At 42.9% G+C, this 22,328-nt stretch overlaps 3 protein-coding genes across 4 annotated transcripts; 2 read left to right on the top strand and 1 right to left on the bottom strand.

The window, feature by feature from the left end:
- The first annotated feature begins 236 nt into the window (after positions 1 to 236).
- Positions 237 to 13,360, top strand: traf5 (Tnf receptor-associated factor 5). The gene is made up of 11 exons (XM_015362509.2): positions 237 to 629; positions 3,248 to 3,474; positions 4,173 to 4,230; positions 4,587 to 4,688; positions 5,501 to 5,665; positions 6,572 to 6,649; positions 7,474 to 7,548; positions 8,009 to 8,101; positions 8,507 to 8,647; positions 9,496 to 9,667; positions 10,342 to 13,360. Exons 2-11 carry the CDS (start codon positions 3,254 to 3,256, stop codon positions 10,920 to 10,922), a joined length of 1,686 nt encoding a protein of 561 aa, XP_015217995.2. The 5' UTR covers positions 237 to 629; positions 3,248 to 3,253; the 3' UTR covers positions 10,923 to 13,360.
- Positions 13,361 to 14,071: 711 nt separating this feature from the next.
- Positions 14,072 to 19,415, top strand: LOC102698162 (creatine kinase M-type). 2 transcript variants are annotated; one of them, XM_015362397.2, is made up of 9 exons: positions 14,072 to 14,196; positions 14,449 to 14,495; positions 14,745 to 14,943; positions 15,451 to 15,608; positions 16,208 to 16,340; positions 16,580 to 16,718; positions 16,949 to 17,072; positions 17,496 to 17,685; positions 18,876 to 19,415. In XM_015362397.2, the coding sequence occupies exons 1-9, from the start codon at positions 14,181 to 14,183 to the stop codon at positions 19,043 to 19,045; spliced, it is 1,176 nt and encodes a 391-aa protein (XP_015217883.1). In that variant the 5' UTR covers positions 14,072 to 14,180; the 3' UTR covers positions 19,046 to 19,415. The 2 variants fall into 2 exon arrangements, with proteins under 2 accessions (XP_015217883.1, XP_006638537.1); XM_006638474.3 differs by lacking the exon at positions 14,449 to 14,495.
- Positions 19,416 to 19,417: 2 nt separating this feature from the next.
- On the bottom strand, positions 19,418 to 21,960 carry mrpl57 (mitochondrial ribosomal protein L57). The gene is made up of 2 exons (XM_015362398.2): positions 21,864 to 21,960; positions 19,418 to 20,275 (listed from the first exon to the last, which is right to left on the bottom strand). Exon 2 carries the CDS (start codon positions 20,263 to 20,265, stop codon positions 19,951 to 19,953), a length of 315 nt encoding a protein of 104 aa, XP_015217884.1. The 5' UTR covers positions 20,266 to 20,275; positions 21,864 to 21,960; the 3' UTR covers positions 19,418 to 19,950.
- Positions 21,961 to 22,328: the final 368 nt, after the last annotated feature.

Genomic DNA, 22,328 nt, shown 5'->3' with positions numbered 1-22,328 from the left:
CAAACCAAGCACCGGTAGAGGAAAAAGGCACTTCCTGTGACATATAGTGATGAAAGATGCTGTAGTGTATGTTTAGCATTATTTTAAAAAGTCTAAAACGTGTGAGTGTGAACTAATGTTTAACCAAAGCTTATAGTAATAACGTATCATATCTGTACATGCACATTTTACGTGAATTTCAACTATATTTTTAAAATAATTAGGGGAGTCGTATATGTGTGCGCATTAAGAGAGGAAAAACATCGTTATAATGTAGCGATGTTTTAAAATGGTTGCGTCTATTTGATGGTGTATGTATTATTAGCGCGCGTCGGTCCTTTCATGCTTTCATGTCGTCATCTTTGCTTATAAAAAAAAATAATGCGTGGGTACGAGGGAAGACTAGGCGCTTCATAAAAAGACGCCTCACACCTCCCTTATAAATTAAACGCTACATGCGACTTCCTGCGTAGTTCCTCAGCGTTACAGCTGCGAGCGCATCAGCGCGGAGAGGAGCCGAGGTCGCGGCGCAAGGCTGGTGTCCGGCTGAAGCACAGTGTTCCCGCCGCCTCTGCAGCCGGCAGGACAGGTGAGCCGGGGCAGCAGTCTCACAGGCGGGCACCTCGACGCGAATTAAAGACGTCCGTCAGGTAAGAGGATTCTGCTGGCCAATGCAGGCTTTTTTTATGTTTCACTACATGGAAAACGAAAGTAAAAAAGAAAAAAAAAGGGGGTCCTGCTGCCACCCGACTTGACCAGAAATCCAGGTTAGAAAATAAATGGGTTGAATGTTAATAGGCCGTCCGATTAATGAGTATATCTCCCATCTGTGGAATTGGCAGGCGCAAAGATCCAGCTTGCGAGTGCGTGACTGCTGCTGGTACTGAATGGGTCTCACCCGCCCGCGGGGAATCCCCCTCTCGACGAGAACGCGTTGTTCTTTGTGGAACGGCACGACTGTGAAAAAGCACAATATCGACATAAAGCATGAGAAATGGGCAACGATAAGGCCGAAGGACTGAAGCTTGCAGCCTGAAACCGTTCGCGAAAAATGGAACATCGTGCTGCCGACGAGCCCGTCCCGAGTATAAGCAGGCGTTCAGACCTGCAGGCACAAGTAACTGTCGCTCACAGACGTTTCTGACCTCATAATCATACCTTGAATCCTCGCATTTTCGGGGAAATTGAGACAAAAACGAAGTGAAAATGATTTCATCGCGCGTGGGAGACCAAATCTTACATCTTAAGATGAGCGATGCTATCGATATAAATGCTAAATACTGAAAGGCAGATTTTAAGTGGGCGAATCAAAAATAACTTTTCCTATATCAATATTATGCTTTAAGTGTCACTAGTCATATTTGTAGAACAGATATGAATTGTGTCATTTAAGAACTCAAAGTGTGATGACATTTTAAGTGCCTATTACGTTCTTGAATGGATGAATGGACTGCTGATTATTTACTATATCGGTGATAAGCTGATCGATTCAGTCGTTATTTTCAAACACAATCCTTCTCGCTACTGGGTAGATCAAGTTTCGTTAATGTTATTTGCGATCCTTCTACACAACAAAAACAGCGTTTCAAGTTTTTTTTTCCTGTTGGAGGGTGATCTATCGAGAGAAGGCTATGAACAGAAATTTAAATTATCCGTGAAAACGTAAAATATAACCTACGCATAAAGTATAAGTACATATCCAGCCGCACGACTCATTGTATTTACGGATTTTCGAAACCGTTTTTTTTACGTTTTTAGGTTTTTTTTTTGAAAAGGGGAACAGTCGGGTTTCGTGTATCCTGAGGAAAGACGGTTTTCAAGATTAATCAGTGGGGATTTCTGCCGGACTTTTCCTGTGCGGCGCTGCCTTTCGCTGAAAAAAACAAACACAAAAAACTGTCGTGTACTAGAATAATGCCAGGCTGATCACTGATGTCTAACATTCTTATATTACTCGTTTTATACTTACGTTTAAAGCTCACCGCTTGCTGTTTGTGAGAGATAAAATAGGCTATACTGCTACTGAACTCTGCACAAGTTTGCTTTCTACAATGGTAAGAGCAGCACTTAACGACAAGTACAGCAACGATTTCGGAAGCGTGGCAGCCGTATTGGAGAATATGTTGGCAAAGAGATTGAGTCTCCTTGCTTTTGCCACTTGCGTTTCCTCTGCTTGTTTACAAATCCTCCGAAGTTATTTTGAACCTTCCTGTGTTTCTACCGAGAAAACTGTTAAAACAGCGTTCGCATCTAAGGTGTTAACAGCCATGGAAATAATTACTGTGCCCCATCCCGGGACTCTGTGTAAAAAAAAAAACTATATATTTGCAATACGCCCGAAATAAAGAAAATTAACTGTGAAAGCCGAACATCTTTTTTTTTAAATCAATTCCATGAAAACCAAACAGCTTTTTGTCTTTTGAAATGGACAACATACAAAAACAGAAACCCACAAAGTATATTTTAGAAACCACCTACTTTTTTGGGGTGTCCTGTGGGGTAATGGGATAGGTAACCGTGCATAAATCGCTTTGGGGTTGGCATGCACGAATCCTAGAACTGTTGGGATGCAGAAAGGCGATCTGCATTTCCCCCCTCACCGCCGTGCTCTTGTGTCCAGCTCCGTGAAGACGCCCCCCCTGCAGACGGCCTCATTCGTTAGTGCTGCGTTTGTGCCGCTTTCGTTTCCGAGATATACACTGTAGCGCCTTGTTTTTTCGGGGGTCGTGACGTCACTCAGTCCCGCTACAACGTCGTAGGGGGGAACCAACCCGGTCCCGTTCGTTAGTGCTGCGTTTGTGCCGCTGCAAGTAATTTCCCAGCTGCTTTCGTTCCCGAAATATAGCGCCTTGTTTTTCGGGTGATGGCGTTTCCGTGCACGGTGACCTTGCCCTCCAGTGACCCCGTCTGCCGCGTTCAAGCGCCCTGTCACCGGTGCCAGAGTAACAATTCTGCAGCTGCGTTTCTCTGTGTGCCCGGCTGAGGGGCGGCGGTTGACTTTGCTTTTAATTCCAGCATCTTCCGTGCGTTTGCGTGAACAGGAAGATTAAAATTGTCACCAATGTCATACCCTGTTCAGAACAGTTGCGGGTGCAGCCTAAAAAGGGCGAACATTGGCAAGCAACTGCATGTTCTTAGAAAGAGGCTGTAACCAGCACGCCTCACTATTTCGTAGCTGTGTCCCTTTTCAAAATCTGAAGCATCGTTTGTGCTGTCTGTAGGGGGGCCCAGCTTCACGGCGCTCTGGTGTCCCGTTTCTTGTCTCCAGGCCCCGATGGCTTCCGAAGAGAGCGCGGCCGCGGGAGGTCTGTCGCGCCAGAACTCCGGCGTCGCCGTGTCCGCGGAGTTGGACCCGGCGCTGCTGGCCCGGAACATCCAGTTTGTGGAGAAGCTGGAGGGGCAGTACGTCTGCCCCAGCTGCGGACATGTGGTGCTCAACCCCCACCAGACGGGCTGCGGGCACATCTTCTGCTACCAGTGCATCAAAGCTTTCCTGTAAGAAAAGGAGCAGTTGGTCTTTCTGTGAAAAATTTCAGGTGCATAGATTGCCATTAGAGGAACAACTGAAGAACAATTGCATGTAGGAAAGTAGAAAGAAGAAACAATGTTCTGGCTGTTTTTTCTTCCCGGTTTTCAGCGCGCAGTGAAACTTTAATTACTGACACAGACATGGATACCTCATCAAGCCATTTTTTTTGTTTGAATTTTCATTTTATTAATGATTACCCCATTTGTGACTTAGTTCTTAAAAAAAGTTCAGGCCAGGTGTTAAGTAAATTGTGAGTGCTTTGGCATAGAATAACCCATGACAGTGCTTGAAGAGGCAGGAGTGTTAAGTGTTGAAAAGTGTCCTGGCCATGTTGCACTCTGGGCTTGTATAGTTGGCAGGTTCCCTAACGTTTCCCCAGGTGGGGCTGCACTTCAGTGGAGGATGAAGGGATTTTTATATACAGTACAGTATAGTGTGTTTTGTGATGTGCTGCGCAGATGTAAGAAATTCTGATTAAGCAGGGTGGTTTACCACTTTCAATGTAAACTCCTGCTGCTACCCCAGAAAATCAAGAAAGATCTTGTTTATCCTGGAACAGACACTAGCTTATAAATGTATCCCAAAAAGCTGCAGGTAGTTCTTAGATTATTAATATGGTGGGAGAAACCAGGTTGTTTAATTGACTGTCTTTCATTTTTTCAAGGGAGAGCACCACAATGCCTAAATGCCCTATAGATAATGCCTTGATAAAGGCGAATGAGGTAAGATCTTATATAGAATATTTTATAGCCATGTGGTGGAATATTGTTACTGTAGCTCCTTCAGGTGTGGCCTTTGCATTTATTCCCTGTTGTGGTGTATAAGGCAAACAAACTAGACAATGGCTGTACTTAGATCTTGATTTTACCACAGTATTTAATACAGTGTACGCTGTCTGGAGAATGAACATTTTCATTCTTTTACCGGAAAGATTTGAATTTGGATTTGAATTTCAGAACACCCTGGATCATATGAGATGCTAATACAGTGTACAGCTTTGTTAGTATTGTTAAAAAAAAGTAGACAATATTGGTTTGGTTAAACATTGAGCTCATCCTGGGATTTGCATTTTCTGTAGGTTTTTCAAGATAACTGCTGTAAAAGAGAAATATTGAACTTGGAAATATACTGTGCCAATGCGCCGGACTGTACATTGAAGGTGACCTTAGGGCGTTTGCAGGTAAGACAATTTATGTTTTGGAATATTCTTAATTATTGAATACGGTAAATCTGCTTCTGTATTTTGGGGGAAAGATTGCAACCATTTTATTAATAACATGCACAATACAGTAGATTAATTAGTAACATACTTGATCCAAGCTCCTGCAGAGGAGAAAGTATCATAGAATCTGGTATGTGACCCAAGCTCCTGAAAAAGAAAAAAGCTGATACTAAATTATTTGAGGTCTGGCAGGATGGAATTGTACAGTAAATGTTATTTCATACATCATCAAGAGAAAGGTCCTGATCATGTAGTATTTGAATATTTGGCATTTTCACTGCAATTTTATTCACATAATAAATAACATCAGAATTACTTTCCATAATCCCCACAAATTACGAATACTTTAGTTTTGACATGAAGGATGAATTCATGACGTATGGTTATAGTTGCTCTATACTTTTTCCTCTGCCTCTACCCCACCTTCATGACAGTAACCAGTGGTAGTTCCCTCCCAGTCCACTGACTTGTTTCTGACAGAAAGGGGACGCAGCTTTCAGATGAAACAAAACACCTGTTTTATCTTTTACGGGGAATTTTATTTTTTTCCAGCCACATTTTCACTCAAGTTTCAATGATAATGTTTGATCCCACACAGCATGACAAATAACAAGTCAACACGAGTAGCCATGAAGTATCGAATAAAAAAATACTGCTGAATGATCCCCTCTAATACCTACTGCAGCAGAAAAGGCCAAGGGGCATCTTGTCCTTGAAGTAGCCGTTCTGGTTTTTGTTAGTCCTGTGACACTTTCCCTTCTGTATCCCAGGAGCACCTGAAGCACTGTCCATACGAGTCCGTGCAGTGCACCAACACAGGCTGCACGGACGTGATGTTCCGCATGGATCTGAGGGAACATCTGATGAGCATCTGTGCCTACCGCATGGAATCTTGTCCACACTGTGAGAAGCATTATATGCTGATTCAGTTAAAGGTAAGCACAAGACCTTTTACTGTGGAATGCTTGTCTGGTTGGAATAGTTAAAGCAGTAGTTCCCAGCCCTGGTCCTGCAGGTAAGCTGTGTCTGCTGGTTACCACTCCAGCTGTGCTCTCAGTCTTCATTGCTAACCGATGACTTCATTGATCTGCTTGCTTCTTCAGACTTCTGTTTCACTTGATTCTTCAGTCTGTCCTGAGTGTTGTGTTTTCAACTGCTTCAGTACACTGAAGTTCATGCTGCTCTTCTCTCCTCGACTGGCTGGGCATTATTTCTGTCTAAGTAGATCTTACTAGTTGATCAGTTGATGATGAACAGAATCAGATAGGAACGACCCAGTCAGACTTGCCCACAGGTGGGAAGGTCTGTGTCAGACACGCCCACAGGTGGGAACATCTGTGTCAGACACGCCCACAGGTGGGAACATCTGTGTCAGACACGCCCACAGGTGGGACCGTCTGCGTCAGACACGCCGACAGGTGGGAACAACCTCAGACACGCCCACAGGTGGGAACGACCTCAGACTCGCCTGCAATGGATGTTTTCCTTTGCAGAGGTCCAGTGGCTTAAATTTCAGGAAACTCTTGCATGAGGACTGCTATGAAACTGCAAAATTGGTCCACTGTTGATATTGATTACTAATCCCGTTTGATGTTTTGAGAGCTGGAAGCAAATTTACTGATATGCCCCAGATAGGAAACTAAAATTAGTCAGGCTGTGATTAAGAACTCAGCTGGAAGACGGAAGACACAGAGTTAACCCAGGACCAGGATAAGGAGCCTCGGAGTTAGAGTGCTGCCCCATCTCCAGCTGCTTTCTAATGAGCTCCAGCAAGTGCGGTTTCTCTCTGTGGCAACGCTTTGCTTGCCCTGTCTCAACTCTGATAATGGTTGCATTTTTAGGATCATGAAGACACCAACTGTCCGGACTTCAAAATTCAGTGCCCCAACAAGTGTTCTCAGGTTATAAAAAGACACAAGGTAAGAAAATCAGATGTACTGTAGCCAGCAAACTGCTTTGTACTCTTTTTTTTAGAAATGAAATCACTAAACTTCTGTTAATAGATTTTAGCTGTTGTCTGACAAAAAATGCCCGATTTAGAGATCAGCCCAGTACAGGAGAAAATTGAAGTTCTTTCTCCGTAGAACTTGTTTAATAAAATATTTTTAATACTTGTTTAATACTGATGTGCCACGTTTCTTTTTCTCTCAAGAAAAAAGTAACACTTAGCTGATTTAGCTAGCAGGTTGCCTGTTCTTAGTAGCGTAGTCATTGCTGAAAACACAAAAGGAAGTGAGATCCTCTATCACTGATATGAGTACAGTTCTTCTGATACTGCAAGACTGAAATGACTTAAGAGAAAATCTTGTTTAGAATCCTGTTTTTATTTCTTACTGTCATGCTGGGCAATATTAATATTATTTCAAATATTTGTCAAATTTGCTTATTGTTAAAAGATAATTTCTTTAGCTTAGAATGTGTCTTCTGACCTGTCAATATCATCTTCAATCACAAAGTTCATGATAACATTTTGTCCAATTTATATGTACGTAAATTTGTATATATAGTCCAAATAAGATACTGCTTCAAATAAAATATTAATGAAAACATTAGTAACTACATACGGGTAATATTTCTGTATTCACTAAAGCTAACTCCATGCATTGACTGCTAATTATGCTGGATATTGACAAACCAACATTTCTGACCTGAAGACTTCTCCCTGCTGCTGATAAGGCTTCTGGCTGCTGGGAAACGTGCTAATTGACTTGCACTCTTTGTTTACCATCATTTGACATTTCAGCTGAAAGACCATTTTCAAGAATGCCCCCAGGTTGAAATCGACTGCACATACAAGAAATACGGCTGCTTTTTCAGGGTTGGTATAAATAATACTCTTATCTATTCACAAAATGTGCCAAACTCAGATCTTTGATTAATACCACCACAGACTTTGGCATGAGTCATTCATTTTATTAAAAGGGCAGGACAGTTTCTGACTTCATGTAAGCTCTCCGTGATGAAATATCTCAATTTTAATCATCTGGTGATGAAGCAAATAAAGAGACATGAGAGCTCTGTGTTTTTTTCGTTTTGGTCATTTTTCTGTAAGTCTTAATCATTAACATTTTCCCGAAAGACAGCGCGGGAACTCTTTAAGCTTGAGGAAATGTTTTATACACAATGTTGTTGCTGCTCTTGAAGAATAAAGGTAAACCTTACATTGGTCCTCAGTGTAGCAAAATAGATCCCTACAGGCAAAACAACTGTATTCCTCTGTGCAATTCTTATTTTCCCATTTAAATACCGGTATAACTGTATTTCCTTTTTTTAAGTAGGAAAAACGAGTAAATGTGGAGGCCCATGAAGATGTAGCTTTGAAAGACCATCTGCTTCTTGTTTTGGAAAGTAACTTCAAGCTGGAAAAACAGGTAACAATGGTGAGACTGATCCAAGTCAGAATTAAGACTTGCAGGTTTGATTCCACAGATGTTCTTAATTACTTAAATGAGCTAAGTATTTAAATTAATTGGCCAAACCTAACAGTAGCCAAAATCACTAATGAAGGCCTTTTATGTACCGTAAGTGCCTGAGCTCTTCGATCAGAGGATGTGTACCATTGTCTTCATGTACAGTACCTGAAGTAAAAAGTAGTATTCTCATATTTTCCTGCCTGTTTGGAAATGATGAAGTGTGTTGTTTAGGCGTATTGGTTACCATGTTGATGTCATTATTGGTTTTCAGTTTGACTACCTCTATTCAAACTGAGGTACTCAAAAAATGTTCAAAATTTTTCCAGTTTCAAAATGCCTAACATCACGCTGGTTTCCCACCAGATAGACGATCTCCAAAAGACTTTGCTCCTGAAGCACCACGAGTTTCAAGAATTGACGAGTGTTGTCAACAACCTGGAGAAGGAAATCAAGCCACTTATACAGCAGGTGACCAAGACCGACAACATGCTCTCCTGTGTACAGGTGAGGCACAGCTGTGCTTTGGATCATGGGTTTTGCAACCTCACTGTAGCAGCTCTGGGAAGACTTCCTCAAACATGAATGCTGTAGTGGGGAATTCCTCTACACAGGAGTAGGAGAAAAGCTTGTGAACTCAATACACACAGCAGTGTAGCATTGTGTCTGCCCTGCAGAACAGACAGCTGAAGTTCACTAACTCATTTATACAGTATAGTATATGTATATAGGACAGCCTCGTGTAGTACATGACAGAATGGTTTGTTTCAGGCTCAGGCAATTTTTGACCTGTTCTTCCAGGCTCTTCTACTCTTAACAACCTCATTAGGAGCAAACTAATTACTGTAGTTTTAAAAAGTCAGTTCTTATCTCACCTTTACAGACCTTGAGGCCTTTTCTGTAACTGATAAGGCAGTAAACAGCTAATCTGACATATTCCAGTAATTATTCCTTACATTCCATTGCACAATTAACACTAAAGCTGTAGCCTTGAAAACATGCTGATATATTTGCCCTGCTTCAGATGTTCTTACTGAAAGATTTGTGCTTTTTGTTAAAAACGCTGGACAGTTATTACATGAATAAAATCAATTCGAATTTCGTATTTTATGTGCATTTCATGAACGAATAAAAACAAATGCAATCTTAAAACTATCTGGCCCTAATATGACCCAGCCTGTCTACACTGTAATGTTAAAGCTGTACAAACTTTTATTTAAACCCACCGGTCTGTCATTATTTATTCCTGTCTCAGGTGCTTTGCCATGACTGTGTAAAACATCATCGCTTGTTTAACATGATTGTAGGGACATAGGCCAGTTTGCTCAAGCAGTCTTGCCTTTCTGCCACAATAGAGGTCACTTGAAGAGCAGAGGGACAGAGTGTCCAGTGTCCAGATCCAGCTGCAGCAACTCACACGCGCTTTCAATCAGGACCCCATCCGCACGGAGGTGGGGCACCTGAAGACCTCTGTGGACAACCTGAAGCAGCAGGTCTCAGTGATCGAGTCGCTGAAAGACCGCCTGAGTAAGTCACCACGCCCCCCTGTGCTTTAACAGTAATTGCAGGTATTAATTGTATACGGGTGACCACCCACTGCTAGACCGTTTCGCTGAGTGAGGGGAAGCACTGACCTCATAGTTCACAGGGCTTGACAGTTCTCCTGACTTCTCTAGTCAAGAAAGGACACCACCACATTTGTAGATTGTCACTTATCTGCTATTTCTTAGACATCTTAGCATCTGGGGTGTCAAATGCAACTTAAAACAAAAAGAAAGAATCAGTAGACAAATAAGCACTTTTTGTTTCCAGAAACTATGGTTTAACCAACAAAAGACACTTTCCAATGTCTCTGTTCTTTGATCGTTCCAGTGCTAACTTGGCTTTTTTGGCGGCACTGTGCCACTGGTGAGAGCAGCCATTGGTTTGAATAATCATGACAGCTAGGGGCGATCTCGACCAGCTTGTTTCTGCTATTCCAGCCACACGGGCTTTACACCACCTCTGTCCCCAACACCGTCCTGATTTGCCAGTGCCAACGACTGTAGTAATCTGTCACACAACACCGCACCCCCGTCTCACTGTCACTACAACGGAGAGAGGTCAGCAACAGACTTCAAGGCTGTGGTTCTCTTTCCAGCAACAATGTCTATCTTTTATATTTCTGCTCAGAGCGCTAACGTGCTGCTGCCTTGTTGCAGACGTCCTGGATGATCAGTACAAGCGGCACTCCCGGCTGCTGAACATCCACATGGAGCAGCTCAACCTGAACGACGAGAGGTTCCGGCAGCTGGAAGCCACGTCCTACAACGGGAAGCTGATCTGGAAGATCCAGGACTTCCAGAAGAGGAAGGAGGCGGCGGCGGAGGGCCGCGCGCCCTCCATGTTCAGCATGCCCTTCTACACCAGCCGCAGCGGCTACAAGCTGTGCGCCCGGGCCTACCTGAACGGGGACGGCGCCGGCAGGGGCACCCACCTGTCCCTGTACATCGTGCTGATGAGGGGAGACTTCGACTCCCTGCTGCCCTGGCCCTTCCGGCAGACCGTGACCCTCATGATCCTGGACCAGAGCGGCAACAAGAGCGACATCCTGGACTACTTCAAGCCCGACCCGGCCAGCAACAGCTTCCGCCGGCCCACCGGCGAGATGAACGTGGCCTCGGGCTTCCCCTGCTTCGTCTCGCACGCGGACTTGGAGAACCCCAAAAACGGCGTCTACGTGAAAGACGAGACCTTGTTCGTGAAGGTCAAGGTGGACACGACGGGGATCGAGGACCTGTAGGGGCTGGGGGCTTCCCCTGGAGCCGACACCCACGCCGTCTGCCCCTCTTTCTGGTTACTGTCCGCAAGGGATTGAATTTAATTGAACCGAAAAGCTCGTGCTGCTAAAACGCCCAACGTGTCTGTAGCACAGCCTCAGTACAGGTGGCTCTGAAGCGAGGGCCCCTGTTTGCCGAGTCCTGGGCTTTATCAGCTCATTTGCATGTCAGCATTGTTCTGAAGGCACACCTGCTGTGTCCACTGGCGACAGTAACTGAACACGATTTGTCGCGGCGCTTCAATCTGAAACAGCTTGGCCTGGCAGCAAAGACGTATCTATTTGCGATCTTTAGGGTTCGGTGTCTAAAGACTTAAGGCTTTCAGGTGCTATTCACATGAACGATCTGATAGCATCACTTCTTCAGAGGCTTCAATACACTTGCTACCACATACAGTTGTGTATTTGTGATGGTCCATAGCTGAAGGTGACCCTTTCCATTGATATCTTTGGCTTTTTAATTTAGGTTGGAAGTAACTATTTTTCCTTTTTATTACAAGTCAGCATTGAATAAGCTGCATTGCTGAAGCTAAAATTTGTATCGGATATTTAACAGACAATTCTACAGTACGTACGAGACAAGAAGTAATGGACAAAGTATGTCGTACTGGGAACAGTGTTACAGAGAAGGAGTATCAGCCTCATGACATCACAAAAAGCTCTTTCTGGTGATTTTCTTCTAAATGAGGAACAGTACACTTTCATAACAAAAAAGGATCGTTTTAGTTTTTTAGTTATGTCTGAAATAGTTGTTGTGGTTCTACTGTGACTGAGTTGTCCAGAATAACTCATAATGTGTAATATCTCACTTTGTGCTACAGACACAGAGTATAACCTCCAGTAAACCACATGAGAAGTCGTTGTCTGTGATCAGTCCTGGCCTTGACAGCTTTACTTTTGTTGCAAATTAGTGAAAAGCTTTTCTGCTTTATTTAAACACAGGGAAGTGTTTAAAAACCTGCTTATCTACTGTGGAATCATCTCATTTCCCTTCTCAACTTTCAAATGTTGTATGTTCTGTAACTCCTAAGTAGGAATTTGTTGTCATTATTGGCATGGGTTTGAACATTACAGAACATTTTTTAAATGCTTCATTGTGTGAGTGTAATCAGTAGATTTCATACAAAACTACAGCTTCCTAAAAAAGGATTCAAATACTGTATAACCTGTGCCACCTTTTTTAATAGGTATTTAAGACTTTTTACAGTTGAGAAGAAAACTATAAGATAAATTATAAATTATATATATTTTTATTTGTATTTAGAATGATTGTCAGCAGAACATTTCTATATGAAAGGCAAGCATTCAAAATGCTTTTCATACTACAAGGTCAAAAGCATTCTGTTGCAAATCTGCTTACTAGGTTACTAGTTTCCATTAACTGCAGCGAACCACAGACTGCTAAAAAAAAAGGAAATGGGACATTTTTTAGTCACTCATTCCATTAACGCCTGTGTTAGTCCTGTGCCTGTACATTGTGATTGGCTGATTGTGTATTTCTACCCTTATTTTACTACTGCTGATTCATATCTTAAAAGGAAGCAGTGCTTAAGTTGCCCGCCACTTAAAGGTTAAATTGCTAAAATATGGAAAAAAATTAAATCTGGCACCTATATTTCAATATTTTGTTTTGCTGTTATGTTCTCCCATGTCATGCAGACTGTTTTAAGTCAGGATTTCTGGGATACGCAAAATGTGTCTAGAACAACAGTTCTTTGAAGTGTATTGCTACGTAAGACATCAGTTGAATGCCTTTATTTGACTTCTTCTCTGGCAGATGCTCCCGAGAGCCATGCACTCACTGGCAATGCAGGTTGGAGTAGAAGGGATTTCATGCTGTCCTGATGACTCCTGTGTGCTCATTCACTTTTTATAGCGCTTAAGAGACACATATTTGCATATTACTAAACTCTTAGAACGCAGCACCAAGCGAGTAGGACATGGGACACATAAGCAGTATTACTTTAAGCTTTTGCAGAGGTGGCATACTCTGACCCCCAATCACAAACCACGAGTATCGTCCAGCTTTGTCTGAAGCCTGTGAGTTCATGCACAGCATGTACAGTATACCTTTAAATTGTGGACCAGTAGTTCAACCAACACTTTCTAGTTTTTGCTTTGTGTTTTAGCTCCTGGAAGAGTGCATTAGTAATGGTCATTTTAATCACATACCCCCAGACAGTTCTCCATGATGCTTACTTCACAGTGAACGCTTTTCTTATTCACATTACTGCTGCAATTTGTGTAAACAATGTTTGCTGAATTGGAATATGCATTCTTATTGTGGTTGCTGCATTGACAATGTATTAGCATTACAGCTTTTTTTAAAAAATAAAGGCGATCTATTTTTGTAATTTTTATTTTGTGATTGAAATAAAAACAAATGTATATTGCGCTAACAACTCATGAGAAATTAAAAGTTCTTGTCTAAAGGCAGAAACTAGTGTTGAACGTACACTATATGTTTAGCCCCTCATTTGTCAGACTTTCTTAAATTCTGTCTCTTTTAACAAATGTAGTTCTGGTATTGAATAGAATAGAATTTAACCTGCACAGTTCTGCAATTTCAAGACTGCTGACTGTAGAAACTGGCGTCACTCACTGGAAATACACTTGGATGGGTTAGAAAAGCATAACCTGGATTAGGATGCCTGAAATCCTCATTTCAAATAATCTCAGAATGTGAAACTGAAAGATTTACACAGGCTAAACAGACCACAGGGACTGTTATATTTCATGAGCCCAGGGATAATGCAGAGACTTTGTGCTCTACATGGGGTAATTACATAGTTTATGAAGGCCAACATACTACAGGGCTTTATGTACTACATAGCAGTGATCTAAGTGAAGACCTCAGATAAAACCATCAACCACAAAGCTGAGCTTCAAATCCAAGCTATTAATTGCGGGGGAAAATAAATTGGGTGTTACTCATTAATCTGTGGTCAAGCTCAAGTGAGAAGGCACAAAGCTAGCACATCTGCCAAATTTAGAACTTTAAAAATAGACGTATTGTTTCTGCTGCGTAACCTGAAACCAGACGATGTACCAGTTCGTGAAGGCGCATGTGTCAGGTGGGGAATAAGTCAGGTCTCCTCAAATGGTGCGTGGGCTCAGGAATACACTATTTATATCTCCCCTGTCCAGCAAGCAGGCTCTCTGCCAGCAAGGGACCTCGACCTCTTTCACACAATTTACTTTCTTCAACACTGATTTGCAGAAATGTGGAAACTCAGACGTAAGTTGAACCCTTTTGTTTTAAAATCTTTTTACAACTACTTTCATCAAGGTTCTTTGTTTTCTGCTCTCAAAACCTTTATCTGTTTAATGCGTGTAAACCTAAAATTACTTGGAGGAAACGACCCTGTTTTATGATACACAAAAAATTAGGTTGTTAGCAGTAAAGCACTGACAACAGCTTAAACCGTACCTTATTGGGAACTGCCTCGTATCGGACATTTTAAACTTTTCTTCACAATTTGCATTGTAGCTCCAGTTGATTCCCCACTGGTCGGAAGATACAAGCCTGTTTTAGAGGTATTTAATTCTTTACTTAATAATGTAGTCATTTTATAAAGGAAACCCAGGTTGTATTCTGTATTTGAATGACGAGAGAGATGTGAAAAAACAAGATGTAGGATCAAACACAGTCACTCACTGAAAAAAATACAGTACATAAAGAAAGACGTTAAATGCAAGAAAAAAGCAGCTGGCATCACGCAGCCCTGTGTTTTGACCTTTAGCTTTAATAACGTTTTTCAGACACTGTTTGCTCTGTCATTACAGGAGAAGAAGCCTGTAGACCCCATGTCTTTGATCCGCCTGAACAGGCTGTCCCCTGAAGAGGAGTTTCCTTCCCTGAGTTGGAACCATACATTCATGGCGAAGGTCTTGACCCTTCAAATGTACAAACGGCAGTACAATCGAGCCACCGACAGCGGATTCACCTTCGATGATATCATCCGCCCCGGACTTGAAGACCCAGGTCAGATCAGGCTGGTACTCCGATCCTTATTTTGCCTCCCGGGATGCCATCCTCGTATGCATATTCTGTGCAATTTCTGGTCAGATTTCTTGCTTAGCTTGCTGTGCACATCCCAGCTCAGGAGGAATTCTCAGGGCATGAATGATACGGGAGACCGTTTTGGTGTTGGGGAGCCCTTCACTGATTTGCAAGCATGCTTCAGTCCCGGCCAGCTTCTCCTCTAGGCACTTCTGACAAAGAGGTTTCAGAAATGTCTCCATTTCCGCAGTTTTTGTTGGAGGGTTTTATAATTACAGAAAAAATGAAAAGAAACTAGAGCGCACATCACCTTTAAAGAGATGGTGTTCATGGCTGGGTTTGGGACTAAATGACTTTGCCACTGAAGTTTATCCAACTTTATTTCAAATCCTTATATATTTGCAATATGTGATATATTGGTGGCTTGTGCCTCAGTGTGACATGAGAGCCACAGGGAGAGCCTGCTTGTGTCTGTGTGGTGTTGTGCAGGGGATGCCACAGGCCCAGTGTCAGTGGGCTGTGTGGCAGGAGACGCCCAGTCCTATATCGTCTTCTGCGACTTCTTCGACCGCGTCATCGAACTCTACCACCAGGGCTACAAAATGACCAGCACCCAGCAGAGTGACTTCAACTACAACAACTTGAAGGTACGAAAAACAGCCACTTAAGTGTCATTCTGTCATTTTCTTGTAGGCTTAATGGTAGAATGGCAAAGATGATTTTAAGGTAACTTGAACTTATAATTGTACCTCTTGGTCTTATGTAGTCAAAGTAAAAAATGCTATCCATTTTATTTTGGTCTTTTATATTGTCCATGAAATCAAGCCATCCTGCGTGCAGAACTAATGTCCAAACAGAGCACGCCATAATAAAGCTGTGCCTCTTTAGCCCAACAGCATTTCTTAAATAGCTTGATTTTAAGAGTGAACAAACTGAAGGCATTCAAGAGCAAGTCAAGACCAGACCCACAGGTTTTGAATGGTCACAAAGGCTGACTCTGGCACAGCAAAGTGCAGTGTGCCCACTAAACAAGTAAATCACTGCAGCTTCTTCAGTGACTTTGCAAATAAATGGTATCCTGGTTAAACAAAAGATTTTAAGAAACCCAAGAGAAAAATACTGTACCAGGTTTGTGTCTCAGCATTCTCAGATTAAGCACCGTTGGGCTGGTGTTTAGACATCTGAAGCTGGACAGCTTGTCATCGACAGCGATGTGTTTTACCCATGTTGTCTGTGTTTCGCTCAGGGGTGGGATGAACTGGACAGCCAGTGTGTAGTTAGTTGTGAGGTGCGTGCAGGGCGCTGTGTCGAAGGCTTCTCCTTCCCACCACACTGCAGCAGAGGAGAGCGCAGACGGCTTCTCTCGCTGGCCAAGACAGGTACAATATGTCCCCCTCCCGTCCACAGAGATACCTGGAGAATCTGGATAGCAGTGCACACGTGGCTATATCTGAAATACATTACTGTTTTTTTTTAACTAAAATTTTAAAATCAAGAAGAACCATGGGTTAGATGAAAGATGTATAGTCCACTAGGGATTCGGGACATTGTAAACAGTTTCATATGGGTTGGAGTGCCTGTAGCTGGGAGTCTCTAAACGCAGGGTTTCTTGGTTCAGCCCTTAGCCACCTGGATGGCGAAGCAGGAGGTACACTGTACTCTCTGCAGGAGCTGGCAGGGCACTCCTTGGACATCCCTTCAGAAGCCATGCTAAGGACCGGAGTGGCGAGGGACTGGCCTGATGCTCGGGCAAAATGGTTTGGTTAACCCTTCAGCCACCGACATCAGCCAAAAATACACAGCCACCCCCACCCCCCACCAAAAGAGTCTCAAACTGCTTCAGTAATGCATATTTTTCAGCAGCACAAGAGCTATACATACATATGTAATAAACCGTATCACCACAGCAAAATGTTTTAGTGTGAGGCCGTACAATATGCTCAGATGTATGCAAGAAGTGATGTACACTTGCATAATTTATTCACAGGACCAGTCAGGACAAAAGCCTAGTTGTCTGGGTAAACGTGGAGGATCACCTTCAGCTGGTCTGTACAGGCACAGGCTGCAACATTAAAGAGGCATTTAAATGCCTGTGTGTCAGCCTGCAGAAGGTGAGTTTAGAGCAACAGAGCAGTGATGTCTTATTAACTACATGCAGACTATGCAGAAGGCAGGATGTGTACGTCTTTGAGTGTTGTAGTATACCTGGTGTACAATTACAATTACAATTCTTAGCATGTATGCAATAAACAGCTCAAGCAAATAAATAAGAGTTCTACAAACCTATATTGTTGTACAATCGTTATCTAAAATTGTGGTTATGGTATCCTTTTTATTTTGGAATTATGCCACCAATTCATGCTTGAACTCCTCTACTATGTACATAAGCAAGATTATTTTTGTGAATGAAATCATACACACATCTGCAGTTGTTTACGGAATGAAAGTGGAAAATTACAATTAGAAAATGACAACTACTGGAAACACTGCAGCAGCACATCCATCTCATCTCCCGGCTTCTGTTGCACTCTCAGCTGGAGGAGCTGTACAAGAGGATGGGGCACCCGTTCATATGGAAGGAGCACCTTGGGTACGTGCTGAGCTCTCCAGCTCAGGTGGGGACCGGCCTGAGGGCCAGCATGCAGGTGAGGCTCAAGCACCTCCACCAGCACAAGCAGCTGGGAAACATCCTGGAGAGACTGCGCCTACAAATGGCCAACACAGGTACTTCACACCTCCGACCGCTCAGCACACCTGCTGCTACATTTCAGCAGCCTCGGAACAGACCCCTGAAGTTACACAGCTGTCGGCAATTTTATGAACTGATGTGATCAATTTTAAAGCAAAACAGCAGTTCCGATTTCCCAGACCCAATTTCCCAGTTATTAAATCTCTGTAACAGAATAACTTCATTGACAGTATAGAAATTGTTTACAAATGTTAAATTAAGCACAAAACTGCGAGCTTTGTGAAAGTACTGTTAAGTCGCCATGTTATTGCAAACCCCTGGTCTGACCACGGGCGAGAGCGAGAGCCCCCACAGATTACAACATGACGCAGCCCTTCCTGCTCACTAGTCACTGTAACTACTGTACTGTGATGTACGAGCAAATATGTACAGTTTGAGCAGCAGACATTTCACCGCAGAAATGTTCCAACGTGATCTTGTGATCTGCATGCAGAGTTAACAAGTAGTATTTGTGTGCTAAACTGTCTTAAACTCAAGAGCAGTATTTATATTGGATTAAAAGAGATGTGTCCACAGGCCTTCTTGTTTACAAAGTAATAGGGCCACTTCACCTCACTGGCGTTTTTTTGGCCGCGTTCTGAATTGTAGAATATGGCACAGCGCAAAGCTGGAAATGTTGTGTATATTGTGATGAAAACTGGAGGTTTTACAAGTTACTGTGTGCGTTTTCCTTTTATTGTAGTTTGAAATGCACTCCTCAATGCCGATTCTTGCTAACCCCAAAATATAAAAAGTGGTGCATTTCCCCTTTAAAAACTACGAAAACCATACCTCTTTTTCTCAAGCTAAAAATGATGAGATTTCAGTTGAGGACATACCTTGAAATACACAGTGACACTTGTAACCAGTGACTGCCTAAGCAGGTTATGCCAGTTCAGATTCCCTTAGAAATATAATACAAATCCACAGGCCTGATGGAGAAAATTAGAACTAAAGGTCACAAATAATGTGGTGCTGAATTTGTATAGTATGCCCTTCAAGCACTTCAGTTCAATCCCAATCAAATGTTTCACCTGGAGGTTTCTTAAAAGAAACCTGATTTTCGCCAGGTTTCTGGTAAGAGGTAACAGGGGCAATGGATAACAGGGCCAGAAAAACAGATAACGGGCATCTTTCCGATTAAACGAGCAACAGATCTTACCTCCCGTCTGGTCTCGCTCGACAGGCTCTGCAGGCGGTGGTGTCTTTGAGGTCTGCACTGCACAGACCATCGGCTTCACCGAAGTGGAGCTGCTGCAGCTGCTGGTGGACGGGGTGAAACTGCTCCTGCTCATGGACAAGACGCTGGAGCAGCCAGGCGGGACCATCAAACACCTCATGCCTGCTCAGAAGTAGGGCCTTGGGAAACAAAAACGGAACATGTCACGCTGGGCGAAGCAGGAACTGTCTCTGCTTCAGTGATGCTTGTATCAAAGCAAATAGCAAATGCATTGCACTTCAATATGAGAATAAAGGACAACCATTGGGTGTCTAAAAGGAACTAAGAACCTGTCAGCATGTGCCTGATTCACAGAGAAAGAATTTGACAACTCACCCGCTGAGCAAAGACTAAGCTCCACATTAAATAGCATTTGCTCTGAAAAGGAAGAAGTGTTTCAGGTTTTTAAGCAAGTGTTAATTTTTTTTTTTAACGGTAGACGTTTAACACAAAAAATGTAAATGTTTAAAAAAACAAATAAACAAGAGAACCGAAATTCACACTGTAGATAGCTGAACACAAAATGTCTTTATTTCACATACATGACTAAATGTACATTTAACAGACGTTGAAAATTCGAGTATAACTGTACAGGTGTGGATTCAAAAGATGTTATCATTCAATAAGGAAAGCATACTCCTGTTTTTTTTTTTTAATACCTCACATTATTAAGCAGACTATAACTTAGGTACACACATTTTTGAGCAGCAAATCCTGATGACATTTACCTAAACGTATCCCGGTCAGATTAAACTCATTTGAAACGGACTCATACAGCCAGAGCATTACAGCCCTACATTATATACACATTCCCAAGCTCAGAGACATGTGAATTCAGCCAATGAGACAAAACAACCAATGTCAAATAGGTTAACAAAAGGTATGGATTTTCACTGCATTTGTTACAGCAAGAACAAAACCTCCCAGCAGTTCGAATGACATCCCACAATGAAGAGCAAACAAATGCTCAGGGTTTAAGTGCCCGACACCCCTTCATCTTCTCCTCTGGTCTTTCTGAAGGGTTTTCCAGAGTTCAAGGGCATTAGGAGACCGTCCACTTCTTGGTGACGTTCAAGTGGTTGAGATGATCCGTGACAAACCGATGCTCGGGGAAGTTCGCTGCTTTGGCCGCCTTGAAGCCGAGCCAGTTCTGCAGGCGGCGCTCGGCCACGTGCCCCCGCTCCTGCTCCCTGGTCATGCAGGGGCGGCTCAGCCAGTACTCGTTCCCCGCCTCCACCTCCAGCCTCTTCACCACGTTGCGCTGCATCTGCCAGGTGACCTGCCGGGGGCGCCGGTACTTCCCAATCCACTGCTTCCCCGGAATGCCCTTTCGGAGCAAAACTGCCGTGAGGAACATCTCAGCGGGCCTGCAGTCGGTGGCGGGGGAAAAGAGGCCTTTAAAATCCCGATTTAAAAAGTCAGGCACAATTGCCGTTTATGCAGATTGCCAAACAAACCTTTCCAAAAATCGACTTCTACCCCTCAATTTGGAAAATTCAAACCTGTAAATGGGAAGGCCATGCACAATTCCTAAAGTGGAATCGTCTCAGCATCCGCTATGATGTTAGCATTGCTCAGGGCTCTCCCAAGTGGGCCCACCTGTAAAGAGCTTCCTTCTGAGAGCTGGAGGAGCCCTGTGCTCCGGATGTGGCAGGTTCGAGCCTGGGTTCCCCCCCCCAAGCAGCAGTGCATAGCTGGCTCGGTGTGGGCAGGGTTTCGAATGAGCTGGTAGCAAAACAGGGGCTTGTAGGTTTGATGTCATTGAGGATCAGGGCTCCGATTTGTGCTGATCCCCCTATTTTGTCTACAAAATAGTCAAACGACCCTTTTCAATGACTTTTAACTGATTTGATGGGTAGGCAGGTTAACAAAGCCTGTTTTCACTTCCTCAGTACAGGGGCAAAGGCACTACTACATACCCCTGTGTGGAAAACAAAAGAAAGTCCATCTCTGCCCACACACACACACACATTGTTTTACAAAGAAAGGCCACACTTTTTCTACTGGCTACCTTGCTTTGATAACTCCATAGCCGCCATGACAAATGCACCTCTCTGGCTTAAAGGTCTGGGTTCATGAATAAGGAGATGCTTCTTTTGTATTCTTCTACTTGAACTATGTATCACAAAACTGTGGTAGCCAGTTAGATTTAAGGCAGTTCAGGGGGCATCAATGTGGAGTAAAAGTCGATTCCACAGTACTTTCACCTGTTCATCACTATTGTGCCTTAATTGCAATCGGGACTCTGGACAACAGGAAAGATGTGCCGCTCTTGTACAAATGAGATAGGCACTTCACTCTGGGCATTTAAGTAACTTTAAAGTTATTAGCACCAGAAGCGACTACAGTTGTTACAATATTTTCATTTCCGTTTCAAGGCAAGCACAGTGTAGCAAGAAAATTGTACCGACAGGCAAACTAAAGCGCTTTTTGTAAACTTTGTTCATAGTGTCCAGGTAAAAACAGCGGCATACCAAAAATATGAATGCAGTAGGTTTTAAGCATATAGTTAAAAGAAAAGCACTGCTTAAAAAGCATTTTTGGACAATGTATTTGGTACCCCGCTAGATTACTGAATCAAGTACAACCAAAATACGCGTTTCTGTAAGTTTTATCCAAAGATACTCAAGTCAGTAGACAGTTGACCTTGCTCGCAATATAGACTAACGCGTCCACACACCGAACCCAACACTTACAAAGGTTTTAGAAACCGAGTTTTGTTTTTCAGCTGTGTAAAGGCGAGTGACTATTACAGCTCACAGCCGTGTAGGTAGACGCCAGAGTTCCACAAATAAACGTAATTTCAAAATGAGGCTAACTTATACCACAGTAAAAAAAACGTCATGTATTTACACATACGTACATACATATATCAATTGCAACCATAACTGTGAAAGATAACTTATCTCTAAGTTCCCAGGGAAAAAGAAAGGGAGTAAAAAAAAAAAAGCATACCTTTTTTCCACAAAATTCCTACGCTCGCCTTTCTGTTCCCTAAGTGCAGCAGTGTGAACACTCTACATGCAGCCCTGCTGACCTCAGTCTTCTGCTTCCGGGTGAGCACCAGTTACCTACGGATACTAGAGAGAGCCAAACTGCCTGAAATGCGACTTTGGACAAAAACGCGAAAGGCTTCCCTTTGCAATGAGCTCTCCTTTTAGATTGTTACATTACGGTTTAATTCATACTAAAATACTAAATATTCAAAGCGAGCACACTCATTTCATTCACTCGTTTTTTTACAGGCAAACTGTGTTCATGGGTTACATTCTTGTTTGTGTCATAAATTGCTTTTAAGGTCTATCCATAGCCTGGTCTTGCTATAGAAGGTCAGGGTCTCAGCTCAACCCAGCATACATAAGGAGCAAAGCAGGGTACCACCCTGGAAAGGACACCAGTCCATAGCTGAGCACACAGGGG

Source organism: Lepisosteus oculatus, chromosome 17, assembly GCF_040954835.1.
Source record: "Lepisosteus oculatus isolate fLepOcu1 chromosome 17, fLepOcu1.hap2, whole genome shotgun sequence".
NCBI lineage: Eukaryota > Metazoa > Chordata > Actinopteri > Semionotiformes > Lepisosteidae > Lepisosteus > Lepisosteus oculatus.
Note: the sequence above shows the minus strand (reverse complement) of the source record. Positions and strands in the feature narration are given on the sequence as shown.

What these genes read in the sequence shown, in the direction of transcription:
- LOC102698162 (XM_015362397.2), top strand. An exon ending in GATACAAGCCTGTTTTAGAG is followed by an intron (nt 14,496 to 14,744) that starts GTATTTAATTCT and finishes CTGTCATTACAG; the next exon opens with GAGAAGAAGCCTGTAGACCC. An exon ending in CCCCGGACTTGAAGACCCAG is followed by an intron (nt 14,944 to 15,450) that starts GTCAGATCAGGC and finishes GGTGTTGTGCAG; the next exon opens with GGGATGCCACAGGCCCAGTG.
- traf5 (XM_015362509.2), top strand. Translation starts at nt 3,254, where the DNA reads ATGGCTTCCGAAGAGAGCGCGGCCGCGGGAGGTCTGTCGCGCCAGAAC. An exon ending in AGGTTATAAAAAGACACAAG is followed by an intron (nt 6,650 to 7,473) that starts GTAAGAAAATCA and finishes TTGACATTTCAG; the next exon opens with CTGAAAGACCATTTTCAAGA. An exon ending in AATACGGCTGCTTTTTCAGG is followed by an intron (nt 7,549 to 8,008) that starts GTTGGTATAAAT and finishes TTTTTTAAGTAG; the next exon opens with GAAAAACGAGTAAATGTGGA.
- mrpl57 (XM_015362398.2), bottom strand. Translation starts at nt 20,265, where the DNA reads ATGTTCCTCACGGCAGTTTTGCTCCGAAAGGGCATTCCGGGGAAGCAG.